General features: G+C 44.9%; 1 protein-coding gene across 2 annotated transcripts in view; it reads right to left on the reverse strand.

Moving 5' to 3' along the window:
• Positions 1-16,706, reverse strand: part of sppl2a (signal peptide peptidase like 2A) — a 30,781-nt gene extending 14,075 nt beyond the window's left edge. For both annotated transcript variants that reach the window (XM_078427237.1, XM_078427236.1), the window contains exons 1-8: positions 16,600-16,706; positions 16,194-16,313; positions 11,769-11,951; positions 10,888-10,977; positions 7,533-7,672; positions 6,453-6,604; positions 5,832-5,928; positions 4,058-4,159 (exon numbers count right to left, since the gene is read on the reverse strand). In XM_078427237.1, coding sequence (XP_078283363.1) covers positions 4,058-4,159; positions 5,832-5,928; positions 6,453-6,604; positions 7,533-7,672; positions 10,888-10,977; positions 11,769-11,951; positions 16,194-16,313; positions 16,600-16,692 — 977 coding nt within the window. In that variant the 5' untranslated portion in view covers positions 16,693-16,706. The remainder of the gene's footprint in view (positions 1-4,057; positions 4,160-5,831; positions 5,929-6,452; positions 6,605-7,532; positions 7,673-10,887; positions 10,978-11,768; positions 11,952-16,193; positions 16,314-16,599) is intronic.
• Positions 16,707-17,010: the final 304 nt, after the last annotated feature.

Raw genomic sequence — 17,010 nt, forward strand, 5'->3', positions numbered from 1 at the left:
ATGTGACTCATAACTGTAACTTAAACTTAAATTCTTGGAAAAACCACAGAGCATAACAATCATTGGAATAAGTTAAGGACTGACGGAGGATGACGTTAAACGACAAGGGAAAGCACGAAGATAAGAAAACGGGACCGATAAGAGCACAGGGAGCTGTTCCAAGGACCGAGAACAATATCAAGTAAAAACAGACAAGTCCATATACGATCAGGTTAAACTTGAGTAATGATGACTTTGCAGAACTCATAAGGCTCTGTGTTGCATAACGATGCAGCCAAAATGCTGTATCTTTGAGTGGGGCCATGAGGGGCTACCAATATGTAAGCATACTGGTGATCTCTCTCCCACTTCCACATGCGTAATAAAGGATCATGGTTGTATCTGAGTTGACTAATGTGTTTTGTTGTCTCTTAGTGCGAACCGAACTTTAACATTGGCGTAGTCGGCAGGATCTCACTGGGACCATCGCCAACGACTGAGTAAGCTGCTGCGGTCTGACCGGGACCTTGAAGGGAGTAAAAAGCGCTATCAGATCCATTGAGTCTGAACTTCTGAGTAAGTTCCCGGGAACACCATGGTCCCTCGTCTGAGGTTGATCTGGTTCCCTGCCAAGATCGTTATAGAAGACAACTTACGGTAAGAGGAATTACTACATATTTGTCAGATTATTGTAGTCTGTGTAAGTAAAATAAGAAGACAATTGGGTAAGCTAAGGTACGAATAGAAGCACAGCAGACTACAGGTCTGGGTACATTGAGGTTAAAAGTTGAGTACAGCAGACCACAGGTCTGGGTACATAAGATATACAAGAACAGCAGACTAAGGTTAAAAAGGTTTGTCGTAAATTAGGATGGGGACCCATTGTGAATGTTTTTGCTACTGAGTAAGTAGTCGATAATTGAATGTTTTTGCTAGTGAGTAAGTAGTCGGCAGTTGGATAGAGCAAGCTAAAAACTTTGTCGTAAATTAAGACGGGGAATAATATGAGTAAGAGTGATGGGGGAAACGCCCCTGCAACACATGTGTTATTTGAATCCAAGAAATAATAAAGTTTATAGAGTATTAAGTCATAAGTTAACCAAACGCTTGGGTGATGAGTCTTGGCCAGTTGAAGGAACATGGAATGTAGAAACTGTTAAAAAGGCAGAAACATTAATTTGGGAAAAAGATGCTGGAAAGAAATGGAAGTAAAGAATTAAAGAATGGGAGGTGCTCCAGATAGAGTGTCAGTGGGCAGAGGAGCAAGATAAAAAGAAAATGCTCGGAGCGTTGATAAAAAGAGCTCAGAACAAAAACAATTTGTAGTTAAGAAAAAACCTGGTACCAGTAAATCCTCCGGAGACCCTATGGCTGGCCTTCCTATGGAGGAGGTCTCCTCCATGTGGGACCCTCTTTGCTAGTGAAGATGAGGAGGGTCCCGCATGGAGACCTCCTCCCTATGCCCCACCAGTAGGTGCCAGCGCCTTTATTGAAATGCAGGCAGCGTTAGCGGCTCCCTCATACTCCAAAATTCCGATGAGGGAAGCTAGGGGAGAAGTAACGGCACAAGACCAAAAAGATGCAGGTGTGGGAACAGAATCCGAAGAAGAGGAGGATAGGAAAGACGGGAAAAGCAGAGGCAGCGATGTCAAACGACCGATGGCACACTTTTCGGTCAGGTTAGATGCAGTAGCTCGCAGATACCCCCCCCCCCCCCCCATGCACCCAGATCTTGACTGGATTACACACTACTATCTCGGCCACCGCAAACATTACTATGCATCAACCGGTTACTGTATTTACAACCCATTGTGTAGCCGTATTAATGAATGCGGGCCAAACCAAATACCTCACCCAGGCACGAATGGGACGGTATGAGTTGACACTTTTAAATAATCCTAACCCGACATTTCACCAATGCCCTACAATTAATCCATCAGCATTTTTTACACAACCACCGGAGTATTGCAAAGACCCGCTACAAGGGACTTTCTGATGTGCCATTCGAGAAGGCCCAATCAATGTGGTTTGTGGATGGATCATCCATGATTGTACCAGAGACAGGCCAGCGAGCATCTGGTTATTCTATTGCAATGTTTCTCAACACTGCGGAACCCTTGAAATAGTTTTCATTTCTAAGGGAACCCCTACACAAAAATTCGGCACATGCAGCTCCTGTCCACTAAAGGCCCTTTCACACTGGCGCCATATAGACGTCGCTAAATCTATTCCCAATGATTATTATACTTTTAAATGACATAACAGGTTGAAGACTTTATTATAACACCCAAGAATTTTGCAAGAATATGCCGTACGTGTATAATAAAATTACGAATATGAAATTAAACACAAAAATGACTCAAAAATGCATTTACATATGATTAGCACGGGTGTGCATTTCTGCTCTACCTTGGTTCTAGTCCTGGGGAAAACAAACCCACATATGACCACTAATTGCAGTAATTTCGAGTATAATGTCATCTTGCTTATTGAAGTACATATTGAAGTACTTGAAGTAAATTTGCACCAGAATTGATAATCAGCCCAAAAAGGTGGCAATTGGCTTTTCTGCTGTGTTTTATATTTTAACCACATCTTAATTGATTAATATAGTTATATAATCTTGCACTTAAATTAAATATTTAGTCATTACAGTTCTACCACTGATTTTCTGGCACTCTTGGTTCCAGAAAATGGTTTACCCATTTTACCTGACCAAAGGAGGTCACAGCCTCCGAGAATGGTACAACGGTACTGGAACGATCCACCTAGGCTGCTGGGGAGGCCGAGATACCGGCCTGCAAAGCCAGCCAAGGAAGTCAGCTATGGGGATAGATGTGCTAGCTCCAGCTGGGCTGGAGTTCCAGAGCCCCGGCCACAGGTTGCAAATTCAACCCACCGAACGGCCGTGGAAGTCCTGATAAGGTCGAGATTGGCTGCCTTGCCCAGCCTAGGTGCCACATTTTCGGGGAGACTTCCAGGGCGCAGGGATTTCTCGCAGAACCCCTAGTGACCTCTAGCGGAACCCTAGTGTTCCGGGGAACCCCGGTTGAGAAACGCTGTTCTATTGTAACTGAATCACAAATTGTCCTAGAGGAAGGACGATTCCAAAACCCCCCGTCAGCACAACAAGCTGAATTCTTTGCACTAACTCGTGCGTGCATTCTTGCCAAGGACAAATGTATCAACATCTATAGACTCCAGGTATGCATTCGGAGTAGCCCATGACTTTGGAGCGCTATGGCAACACCGAGGATTTCTCACTTCTGTGGGAACACCAATTAAGATGGCCCTATTCATCAGTAACCTCCTCAAGGCTCTTCTCCTGCCAAAACAATTGGCCATTATAAAATGTAGCGCCCATACGGGAAGACGATCCCGTCTCCAAGGAAAATGCCTATGCAGATCAGGTTGCCATGGATGCAGCCTGTAGATCACATAACCTGGTACCCCCAGGAAGTACAGTACTAGTGAATGGAACGGTCTTGCCAGACACGAGGGAGGTTCAGGAATTACAGAGGGATGCCTCTGCACATGAGAAACAACTCTGAAAACAAGAGGGATGCACCATTGATACCACCACAGGACTTTTTTTTATTGCCAATCTTATCTGATCACAGAACTACTCAGTAGAAAGCACTTTTTCCCCTGGTACCAAAAACAAGAGGGCACAGCTTGAGGTGAAAAGAAGGGATGTTAAAAAAAAATGAATGCAGAGACTAATTAATGCAGAACATGGTGCTGGTACAGGTGGTGGAATCGGATGCAATCCCTAAATTTGAGAAATATTTAGTCAGGCACTTGAATAGCCAAGACATAGGACACATCTAATGCAGACACTAATTTTTTTGTGAAAAAGTGATCAATTCCACCAATTTGGCACTTAACCTAATTACAGAACTGCAGATACTGTGATTCATTCCCTCCACAGATGCTGCTTAATCCGCTGAATTACCACTGCTTTTAGCAATTCTTCCTCCAGGCAAACACTCAACATCTCACACAACATACTGGTCCATTCACTGTGGTCAGCACTAGCACACAGCAGTTGAAGGCAGCTTGCAGTCTGGTCACTTACCTGTCTTGATTTCGAAACACAACCCACAATGCAGCCACTGATGCACAGAACAATGCGAGCACCACCAAACGAAATTCAATCCTTCTGTTACGGCACATGAAGCTGAAACAAAAAGGCAAAGGCCATCATGTCCATGGAGGCTGAGGAAGGTGTGGGGGTGGGGGGGGGGACTGGACCTTGCCTGGGAAACACGTTCCCAAGTCTGAGAATAGAAACCTACTCACAGATTGTCAGCTGAATCAGAAAGATTAAAACATTTCAGCTTAGTTGAGAGATACAGCCTGGAAACAGGCCCTTTGGCTTACCATCTCCATGCCAACCATCAATCACCCATTCATGCTAGTTCTACATTATTCCACTTTTGCATCCACTCCCTACACACTTGGTACAATTTACAAAGGATTACAAATTCACACATCTTTGGGATGTGGAAGGAAACCGGAGCCTGATGTAATCCATGCAGTTACAGGGAGAATGTGCAAACTTCACATAAACAACAGCCGTGGTCATGATCAAACCCAGGTCTCTGTCGCTGAGAGGCAGCAGCTGTGCCACTGTGTCTCAATTATTTTAATTTGTTTCTGATTTTACTAATCTACAAAAAGCACTGTCCAAACTGCAGTTGTAAAGGAATGCATCTTATTTTTAACCCTCCTCCACTTTAATCCTAGAAACAAGGAAACATAGAAAATAGGTGCAGGAGGCCATTCAGCCCTTCGAGCCAGCACCGCCATTCATTGTGATCATGGCTGGTCATCCACAATCAATAACCCCTGCCTCCCCATATCTCTTGATTCCACTAGCCCCTAGAACTCTATCTAACTCTCTCTTAAATCCATCCAGTGATTTGGCCTCCACTGCCCTCTGTAGCAGAGAATTCCACAAATTCACAACTCTCTGGGTGAAAAAGTTCCTTCTCACCTCAGTTTTAAATGGCCTCCCCTTTATTCTAAGACTGTGGCCCCTGGTTCTGGACTCGCCCAACATTGGGAACTTTTTTCCTGCGTCTAGCTTGTCCGGTCCTTTTAGAATTTTATATGTCTCTATAAGATTCCCTCTCATCCTTCTGAACTCCAGTGAATACAAGCCTAATCTTTTCAATCTTTCCTCATATGACAGTCCCGCCATCCCAGGGATCAATCTCATGAACCTATGCTGCACTGCCTCAATTACAAGGATGTCCTACCTCAAATTAGGAGACCAAAACTGTACACAATACTTCAGATGTGGTCTTTTCAGGGCCCTATACAACTGCAGAAGAACCTCTTTACTCCTATACTGAAATCCTCGTTATGAAGGCCAACATGCCATTAGCTTTCTTCACTGCCTGCTGTACCTGCACGCCAACTTTCAGTGACTGGTCTACAAGGACACCCAGGTCTCGCTGCACTTCCCCTTACCTAACCTATCTCCATTGAGATAATAATCTGCCTCCTTGTTTTTGCCACCAAAGTGGATAATCCTATCAAAAACCATGCATCGACAACGTTGTGTCAGGTCCAAGGCGGCATAGGATCCAAGTGACTGGTGGTGAATCGCAGCAAGATGCTACTGTCTGAACTCTGGGCACAGACAAGGTGCGCATATCTGGAGGCAACATCCATGCGATATTCTGTCGTGTGTAACGGCTCACAGCCAAGTACTAACATACTATAGTGCAGCTACTGCAAGCTGTACTCGAGCACATTTGTAACTGATGTAAATGATACTTCAATGTCTTTCTGCTTCTGAAAGAGAAGGGTCAACTACTGTGAAAGGTTAAAAGGCAGCTTACCTGCATCTGCAATATGGGATTTTCCTCACTAGTGCCGACAAACAATTGTAGAGACTGATTGCTGAAGCTACGCTGAAGATGCCAATGACCGCGTACACTAAGGGAAACAAGCAGAGGTAAGTTTTCCACAAATCCATTCTGTGCACTGCTGCATTTTTAAGCTGCTCAGAGTTCTGTGCTTAAGGCCATTTCCACATATTTGTTTGAAAAGACTTCCAACCTTGAGTAAAACCATGGTCACCGTCCCAATAATCTCTTTGGGGCAAATAAATAACATCTGTCATTTACAATCTGTTGTACTAACTTTGAACTTTTCCCAATTTACAACTATTTTGTGAATAAGAGCCCACACTGATTAAAGCTAAATAAAATATTTAACAAACTTTGTGCAACTTACATATTACACTGGGATTGCATTAACTTGCAGTGACCTTCCCAAAGTAAATGATACCTGGCACTGGAGTTCATCAATTCTTTACTACTTTTCTAACAGTCAAATAAGAAATAACACTTTTAAACCCTGCTCCAAGTTGATTTCTTGGGTCTAGCGCAAGAACTATACCTTCCTTCCTCTGGGATTTATTTTATAAACGGAAATGTCTGAATGCACAACGTTCTCACCTAACCACTTGTAGAAGAAGTACAACAGTACAATCATCACGATACAGATGACAACAAAAGATAGAACGGTGATTGGAGTCAACATGGGCACCTTCCCCTCATTCGTACTCCCTCTCCGGGTCGTTGATCTGGATTTAGATGGTGAGCTTTCACTTTTCCCCAAAGGAAATAAGATTTTAAAAAATCACTTGTTAAATTTTTCAAAGTACAATCTATCATCTTATAGTAAAGCAGTTATGCTCAGAACAACCAAATGACCAATTAGACTTGCTGCTAAAATACAGAAATAGGACTGCAGAACAAACTGATGGCAAGGAATTTCAGCCACTGTCAGTTGTACAACATATCCCAACTGTTTGCAGCTGGTAGAGCAGCTGCCTCACTGCACCCAGGTTCGATCCTGACCACAGATGCTGTCTGTGCTGAGCTTGGACAGTCTCTCTGTGACCACGTGGGTTTCCTCCCACGTCCCAAAGACATACGGATTTATAGATTAATTGGCCTTTGCAAAATTGCCGCTAATGTGTAGGGAGTGGATGAGAAAGCGGGATAACCTAGAACGTGATCGATGGTCAGCAAGGACTCGGTGGGCTGAAGGCCATTTTCCATGCTGCACCTCTAAATTTTAAAAAGATTCAAGTTGTGGGAAAAGAACCCACGAAGACTACAGAAGCAACCCCATACAATGAAACAAAAAGAGAGAGAGAGGCCAAGCAAATCAGCCTCCTTAACCTGAAGCTCACTCAGTAGAAAATACCCGACCTACGTTTAGTTTAGAGAGACAGTGTAGAAACAATCCGCAACGAACAGCAATCCCCATAAACTAACACTATCCTACACACCAGGAACAACTTACAATCTTTATCAAAGCCAATTAACCTACAAGCATGTACATCTTTGGAGTGTGGGAGGGAACGAGAGCATCCCAGGGAAAACCCACGTGGTCTTGGGGAGAACATACAAACTCCGTACAGACAAAGCAGCAACTCTACCGCTGTGCCACCATACTGCCCTATATTAACTTTGATACGAACAGGTGTCAGGCTTTAAAAGCAATGTCACTCAACAGATCCGATTTACCTTTCCGATTCTTCTATCCCACTCCAGTAACTTCCAAGGGCAACTGTTCCAACAGCAATAAAGAAGATAATCAGGATGCTGTAATCCATAAAGGGCATGGGAGGAGAGTAGAGTGTGGCTGAAATTTGATTCCCCAGCACCTACAACCAAAAATAACACGTAATAAATGGTACATCAAGCATGTAATGGCAGTTTCTATACCATCTCGAAATCCCACTTCGATAGCCATTACTTCTCGGGGATGAAATGTGGTTATAGCTTACGCACACGTCGCACCCTGATATGACAAAACAAATCTTCAAACGTCCTTTCTTAATTAATTGGTATTATTAAAGTAACACAAATCAACGAGTAATTCATCACTTCCCGTACTTTATCAACTGTTTCTTCTTCAAACAATATCTTAGAAATCTTGCAGTTATTACCGTATGGTTCTTACAAATATAGATGATACTAGCGTATGGTACGAGCGCGTGTGGTAAAGAACTGTATGCTCACCATCCTCCGAGTCTAAACTGACCCACAACCTGTCGACACGCTTGCCTCCTCCCATCTAGACACTCCCCATTATGCATTAAGTCACACCCACAAGCAGTCAAAAAAGACATAAACTAGAAATATTAAAACATAGCCTTAACACAATGACAATAACTGAATTAAGCATAAATGGCTCCTACAAAGCATATGAATCCAAGTCAATGCCTTCTCCAGACAGATTACTGATCCAAAGATAAAAATGACCACAATTCGTAAATGTAAAAGCATTGAGTTCACCTTGCTTAGATCAGTATTGTTTAATATTGTCTGAATAAACTGAATTGGGTTTGCTGTGGTTTTGTCAGTGATTTGGAATCTTTTTAACATATTGCCGTAAGGCATTTGCCAACATGCTACATTAAGGGCTGGTATGCAGAACTGTGGAGAGGAAGGCTTTACCACGGATTGAAGGCTGATCATCACACTGATATCGGGAAAATGGGACCAAGAACTGATCCTCGGGGCAATCCCCCAGTCACATCCCTTCAGCCTGAAGAGACGCCAAATTATTTACCATTTATACAAGTGACTTGGAGGAAAAGGCAGAATACACTGGATCAAAGTTTGCTGAAAACACTTAGATGGATGGGTATCTTGCAATGAGGATATTTGGACGCTGCTACGAGTGACTGAATAGACACAAACTTGGCAAACAACGTTTAATATTCATATGATAACAAGGAACTGCTGATGTTGGTTTATACCAAAGATGGACACAAAATGCTGGAGTAACACAACAGGTCAGGCAGCATCACTGGAGAATACGGATAGGTGACTTTTCAGGTTGGAAACTTTCTTCAGGCTGCAGAGGTGTTCCAACCTGAAATGTCACCTGTACATTTTCTCCAGGGATGCTGCCTAACCCTCTGAGTCACTCCAGCATTGTGTGTCTATCTTTAAAATTCATGCACTTGGTAAGAGGAATTAAAAGGCAACATCTTACAAATAGGTCCAGAGGGATCTAGGTGGTCTTGTGCTTGCATCACAATAGGTTAGCAAGCAGATTACAGGAGTTTAGGCAGCACAAGTCACATTGGCCTTGTTGCTTGAGGGTTGGAGTTTACAAAAAAGTATTCTTACAATCATACAGGGAGTTGGCATGGCAACATCTGAAGCACTGAGCATATTCTGTTTAGGAAAAAAACCTGCTGATGCTGGTTTAAATCAAAGGTGGACACAAAATGCTGGAGTAACTCAGCGGGTCAGGCAGCATCTCAGGAGAGAAGGACATTCCTTCTCTCCTGAGATGCTGCCTGACCCGCTGAGTTACTCCGGCATTTTGTGTCTACCGAGCATTTTCTGTTCCCTTATTTAAGAATAGATATGCTAGGTCCAAAAGAGATTGACAGGGCTAATTCCTGGCCTGTGAGGCTTGTTCTAACACATGATAAAGAAATTGAATCTGTGTTATCAGAATGAGAGGTGACCCAATTGTAGCATCAGATCGAAAGACAGCACGACAATGTAAATTTAGTGATGTAGAAGAGTTGTGAAGGGAGAGTCTCAGACAAGGAGGCAGACATTTAACACCGAGGAGCACAAGGATTTCATCATACAGAAATATGGTGAATTTTTGCAATTCTCTGCCCCCAGGTTGTGGAAGCTGGATAATTGGGGGTATTTAAAAAGGCGGTACGTAATGTTTGTGAAAGAAAGATCAGGGAATTGAGGGCTTTGCAAAACTGGCAAAGAAGCATAGTCGATGGCTGGGGGAGATCAGGCACGTTCACAGTGAATGGCAGGGCAGGCTTGAGGGGCCGAGTGGCCTACTCGCATTTCCTTGTATTTAGAGGGAGACAAATTTAAACCGAGTGTCAAAGCAACCAGAGGGAAAGAGATGAAAAGTATTTATGCAAGGAGCGATTAGGATTTGCACGTTCTGCTTCAGAATCACACATCTCCTCCTGCACCCATACAGTACCACAAGCCATCTTTTTGGCCATACCTGTCCCTTTGAAGTGAGCCACCAGGAAACAAATCCAAAACAACACTTCCCACCAAAGCCTGTGCTTGTTCAGTCCAAGCTCTACAACTACAACTCTTATGAGAATGATCCTGGGGATGATTGCATTAACATATGAAGCGTTTGAAGGCTCTGGGCCTGTACTCATTTGGGTTTAGAAGGATCATGGGGATCTCATTGAAACCTATTGGAAAATGAAAGACCTTGAAACAGCTGACATTGAAAGGATGCTTCCTCTAATTTGAGTGTCCAGTGACAGAGGCACAGCCTCGAGATAAAAGGATGTACCTTCAGAATGGAGAAGAGGAAGTGCTTATTTAGCCAGAGGGTGGGGAATCTGTGGAATTTATTGCCACAGATGGCTTGGGAGGCCATGTCATTGGGTATTTTAGGAGCAGAGATTACTAGAATCTCGATCAGTAAGGATGTCAGAGATTACTGGGAGAAGAAGGAGAACAGGGTTGAGAGGGAAAAATAGATCAGCCATGATCGAATGGCGGAGAAGACTCCATGGGCTGAAAGGCCTTTCAGCTCCTATGTCTTATGGTCTTACAATGTTGAAGGTCAATTGGCCCCTAAATTGACCCTAGTGTGTAGGGAGTGGATGCAAAAATTACGTAACATAGAACTAGTGTGAACGGGTGATTGATGGTTGGCAGTGAGCCAAAGGGCCTGTTTCTTTCATCAATCAAAAAACAAAACAAGTTAGTTTGAACCTAACTTGCTGCTTGGTGCCATGGAAAGTCAGCTGGAGCATGAAACACCCAAATGCCAGTACAGCAGAATGCAGAGAGAAGAGGCGACAGTGGGGTCCAGGCACAATGAGCAGCAGAAAAGCAAGGATAATCAAGTTACCTTTTTCATGGTCAGTACATCAGCATAGCTGATTAGGGCCACTGGAATTTGTAGCTTCTCGTATTCAGATGCATTACCCGAAGGAAGAGTCTGAAAAAAAGAGCATTGATGAGCATAGTACTTTGTAGTAAATTAATTTGAGGAATGGTTAGGTTCTGAACAAAGTAGACATTCTTCAATGTTAATTTACTAACAGTGAATAAAAACATCCACACTGTAGATTTTCCCTCCTAACAATATGTTTCCAGACCTGAATATTGAGAATAATTTTGCTCTGAACAGGATATATTTTAGAAGGATGCAGCCAAGATTCACCGGCTGGTCCCCGGGATGGTACATCTGCCAGGGAGATGTTGCGGGGCTGGGCTTCCTCAATGGGGTCCAGGGGATGTAGTCATCAACATCTGCTAAATTCTGAGGGGGTTCAACAGTAAAAATAGGAAGGACATTCCCCTGACATGGAGTCAAGAACCAGGGTGACAGTCTCCCAGCAAAGTATAGGTCAAATAAAACTGAAATAAAAGAGAAATTTCTTCACACTGGTGACCCTTTGTGATTCTCTGGAGAGCTCTGGAGACTGACTCACTGATTACATTCAAAACAGAGTAGCAGTTTTCTATAGGCTGTGACCTACACATACTCCGATTTGTAGCTTTCTCGAAAGGAGAGTTACAACACAAATCAGTCCTGGTTAGAAGGGGTTGGAAGGGGAAGGGGGAGGGGGAGGGGGAGGGGGAGGGGGGGGAGGGGGGGGGGGTCTGTCCCTATTATTAAATATCAAGAAAATATCCATTGATGTTCGACAACAGGACTATTTAGCTCTGGCAATTATAGTGAGTATACAAAAATAGAGATGTGGAATTTTTCAAATGCTGACTTACTAGATCACTTGTAGAGGCAATCAACAGAGCTTTGGCATGGTGCCCCACAGCAACCCGTGCTTTTTCAATGAATGTACAGTTCCCTCTCATCACAACCACAAGCTTGTCCTTTATACCCTCAGCAGGCACATCTGATGAATTGCAGAGTGTAGTGCTGGTCAGGTCTTGTAAGTGGTAATCAGTCTACAGAGATAAAGAAACATCAATAGTGAAAGAAACCCAAGAAGGAACCTTCAAAATCACAGAAGACAGTGCCAGTAGTACTAGTAAGAAGCAAACTATAGGATTGACATTGAGTTGAGCTTTACATGTGTGGTTCAGTTTATTTTCATGCATCCATCAACACTGGAGTGAGCAACCCAACCCCAGGTCTGCCTGCCATTTAATAATACAAGGACAAACACTGCAACCTGTTTTAGAGACCAGGTCACTGAGCAAAGTTTTCACTAATCCTCAATGTATGCACTGAATCCACATAAACCTGCTCTATGAAAAATGTAATTAAGCTGGAAAGGGTGTAGAGAAAGTTTACGAGGATGGTGTCAGGACTTGAGGGGGAGGTTGGACAGGTTGAGAGTTTATTCCTTTGCATCTCGGAGGCTGAGGGGTGATCTGTAAATGTAAATGTAAATGTAAAAAACCTTTATTGTCACTACACAAAGTACAGCGAAATTAAAGCAGTCCAGATGATGCAATCACACACAGCAGACAGTACAAAGAATAAACCCTTATCCATAACAAGCTAAACCTAATCTACTGAATTAAACAAACTAATAATAATAATAATAATCCATTTATTTTATATAGCGCCTTATCACATGCTCAAAGCGCTTTACAAAAACAATTAACATAGAAACAAACAGACAAACTATCCTGACGGAAAAGCGGCGAATACACAACGCCAGCGTCCTCTCACGTCAGGGTCCGGCAGTAGACATTAAAAAGCACAAGACACACAGATATAATTTTTTACACAAAACAGCCATCACAGTGATTGCTCCAGGCACACCCTCACTGTGATGGAAGGCAAAGTCTTATCTCCTCCTCATTCTTCTCCCGTGGTGCCACGAGGTGATCGAGGCTCCCAACTTTTTGAAGCCCCCACCGGGCGATGGAAAGTCCCAGGGCCGAGCCGAGCAGGCCGATGAAAGTCCTGAGCCCCCACCGGGCGATGGAAAGTTCCAAGGCCGAGCCGAGCCGAGCAGGCCGATGAAAGTCCCGAGCCCCCACCGGGCGATGGAAAGTGCTGCGGCCGGGCCACGCAGGGCGATGAAGAGCCTGCGGGCGGGTTGATCATACCTCGCGCTTCGGGGCGGTCGAAGCTGCTACGGCTGGAGCTCCCAAAAACCGGTCGCCAGCCAGGGACCTGCGAGCTCCCGATGTTGCGGTCTGCAGGGCCCACGGCCGAAGCCTCCAAGATGGTAAGTCCAGGCCCTGCGACCGGAGTCTTTGAGGTCGATCCCAGCTGGAGGCCGCCGACTCCACGATGTTAGGCCGTAGCGCGAACGGAGATACGACACTGTAAAGGTCGCATCTCCGTTGAGGAGGAGATTTGAAAAAAGGTTTCCCCAACCCCCCCACCACCCCCCTACATACACAGAATTAAAAATAAAACAAAACGTACATTTAACAACGACAATGACAAAAAAACCAAAAAAAAACCAGAGAGACTGCCGGTGAGCCGCAGCTGCAGAACACAGCCACGCCCCCTGACCTCTAATACAATATAGACAAAACAATTACTGACCTAAACTGACCTCTAATACAATATAGACAAAACAATTACAATACGGTCAAGGCAGTGTACAGTTCAATCAAGACAGCAAGTTATTGCACAGCAATGAGAGCTAACATATTGCAAGTGCCGTTTTAAAAAAAAAAAAAAGAAATAATGTAATTAAATATAAGGTGCGGTCGGTTGTAACATGTAATAAGTTTAGCAAATGTTAAGCAATATAAGTGCAGTAGAATGTAAACATGTATTAAATTGAGGCTTATGTTTTCTGACAAGTAACTGACAGTGTTCCGATCAATTCCGTTCCTTCCATTCAGTTTTATGTGAGTGTCTGGCAGTGTTCAGCTCACGTATGACGCTGGGGTAGAAGCTGTTCTTGAGTCTATTAGTCCGTGATGTAATGGACCTGAACCGTCTACCGGAGGGCAGCAGTTTGAGCAGCTGATGACCAGGGTGGGAAGGATCCCTCAGGATGTTGGCTGCTCTGCTGAGGCAGCGGACGGAGTAAAGTTCCTCTAGAGAGGGCAGTGGGCAACCAATGATTTTCTTTGCAGAGTTGATGACCCTTTGAAGGGCTTTCTTGTCTGCCTCTGAGCTGCTGGTGTACCACATAGAAATACAGTACGTCAGCACACTCTCGATGGTGCAACGGTAGAAAGTCACTAGTAGCTGCTCTTGCAGGTTGTTCTTCCTGAAGATCCTCAGAAAGTAGAGCCGCTGCTGTGCCTTTTTGACTGCTGCTGTGGTGTTTGTGGTCCAGGAGAGATCCTCAGCAATATGCGTGCCCAGGAACTTGAAAGCAGGGACCCTTTCCACACAAACCCCACTGATATGCAGTGGTGTGTAGCCCGTATTGTGTCTTTGGAAGTCTTTTACGAGTTCTTTTGTCTTGGAAGGATTCAGAGCCAGATTGTTTTCCGCACACCATCCTATCAGTTTTTGGACTTCATCTCTGTAGGCTGTCTCGTCATCTCCTGAGACGAGTCCAACCACAGTCGTGTCATCCGCAAACTTGATGATGGTGTTGGTAGGATGAGTGGGGGTGCAGTCATGGGTGTAGAGGGCGTAGAGAAGGGGGCTCAACACGCATCCTTGTGGGCAGCCGGTGCTGATTGTGAGAGTGGAGGATGTGTGAGGGCCTAATCTGACCATCTGGGGCCGATTGGTCAGGAAGTCCTTAATCCAGTTACAGATAGATTGGGAGAGTCCTAAATCAGTTAGTTTAGAAACCAGTCTGTCCGTGATGACCGTGTTAAATGCTGAACTATAATCTATGAAGAGCATCCTCACGTAACTGCCCTGCCGCTCAAGATGGGTCAGTGCGGTGTGTAGGGCAGTAGTAATGGCGTCCTCTGTAGACCTGTTTGATCTGTAAGCGAATTGGTGTGGGTCGATAGTGGCTGCTGGACCAGCTTCTCAAAGCACTTCATAATGATTGGGGTTAGTGCAACAGGACGGTAGTCATTGAGATCACGGATGACTGATTTCTTTGGCAGTGGGATTATTGTTGCGGATTTCAGGCAGGATGGGATGATGGCTTTGGACAGGGACAGGTTGCAGAATGTGTAAAATTGTGAGAGGAATAGATAGGGTGAATGCCCAGAGCCTTTTACCCAATATGGGAATTGGGAATCATGAACTACAGGGCATAGCTTTAAGGTGAGAGGGGAAAAGTTTTAATAGAAAATGGAGGGACAACCTTTTTACACAGTGGGTACATGGAACAAACTGCCAGACGAAGTAGATGAGGCAGGTATAATAAGAACAATTTAATGTAATTTGGATTGGTACATGCATAGGACAGGTTTAGAGGGATATGGGCCTAACAAAGGCAAATAGGACATCTTGATCAGTGTGGACAAGTTGAGCCAAAGGACCTGTTTACATGCTGTCAGGCAAACAAAAATCACCCAGCTCAAAAAGAAGACAATTTAAAATGTGTTCACTCACTTTTTGGCCAATATTTTGTTTTGCTTTCTCATTACATACAAGGCTGCATCAGCCCAAGTTTGAACGTGATTGATGGAGATGTAGGTACAGACAAGGATAAGACCTGTTTAGGAGCCAGATAGAAATTTCAGAGACAGCAGCATCTTCTTACATCATCTCACCCCATTGGACCAAACTGGCAACAGAAATGAGGGTGCAGAGGAATAAAAGAATGAGGAAACCAATGTCTGATAAAGATAGACAAAGTGTTGGAGTAACTCAGCATGTCAGGCAGCATCTCTGTTCAGAAAGGATGGGTGACGTTTCAGGTCGGCACCCGTCTTCGGGAGTCTGAAGAAGAGTTCCAAGCCAAAACGTCACCCATCCTTTTTCTCCAGAGATGCTGCCTGGCCCACCGAGTTACTCCTGCACTCTGTGTCTATCTCCGGTATAAATCAGCATCTGGAATTCCTTCTACACACAATGTCCGATAAAGGCCTGCCTCTCATGCAATCCCTAAACCAAAAGACAATTGACAGCATTAAGAACCATTAAGAATGGCCTAATTCTGTTCCTATGCTTGATGAACTTGTAAGGGACGGTTACCTGATTAAGTTAGGTTAGCTCGTGGTTAGAGTCAAGAACAAGACAGAAACCAATGTCTCAACATGGAGGCAAGTTGTGGGAAGTACAGAAAAGGTGCAATGCGCGGTTTTTTGTTGTTGTTGCTTTATACAGCCAATCCTATAGCTGTTACTCACGGCGTTAGTCAGAGAACTGGGAAGCGGCATCCACTGCGCGTTGAAAATAACGCAGTACTCCCGGACTTTGAAAGAGGCCTCTTTCCTGGACGCGCGGAGGATGCCCTCCTGGGCCTCGGCCTGCGTTGGGCAGAAGGAGAAGACATTCAGAGCGATGGGACTGACAGGAAGCAACCGCCACCCGCGATGAGGCTTCGGGTCCCGGGCGGACCTGTCCCCTCGGCCCGAGACGGGGGGGGAAGAGAACCGGAGGGACCGGTCATATGGGGACCGGGAGCCCACAGGGAACCCGACACCGGGGGGACCCGACACCGACGGCCTATGGGCTCCCTGTCGACCTTCCAGCCCGAGCGAATGGGCAGCCCACAGATACCGCCCGCGCCCGGTGCGGCTTCTCCCTGGGCACCTGGAACACGCCGAGCAGAAGCAGCCAGATCGCCGCCACCGGCCAGCGTCGACTCGTCGCCATGGCCAACACCGCCTCGGTGCGCAGGCGCATTGCGGCCGTGAGCAGCGATGCTTCCTGTTGACAGCAGTTTGTGGCGTCATCACGTTGCTGGCGTCTAGCGTCCAGTCTGCACTGGACATCTGGAGCACCTGAGTAACCAGGTGAATAGGTAATACCTAGTTGCAACTAAGCTATAGGCGCTATTCATCAGCTACAGCTTAGAATTCAACACTATCATCCCTTCCAAACTTGTCATTAAACTTAGAAAACTGTCGTCCCTATGGAACCGGATCCTTGTTTTCCTCATGCAGCGAACGCCAATCTGTGTGTGTGTGTGTACAAATTGGCAATAACACCTTCAACCATCAG

The sequence above is a fragment of the Rhinoraja longicauda genome, chromosome 33, assembly GCF_053455715.1.
Source record: "Rhinoraja longicauda isolate Sanriku21f chromosome 33, sRhiLon1.1, whole genome shotgun sequence".
Taxonomy (NCBI): domain Eukaryota; kingdom Metazoa; phylum Chordata; class Chondrichthyes; order Rajiformes; family Arhynchobatidae; genus Rhinoraja; species Rhinoraja longicauda.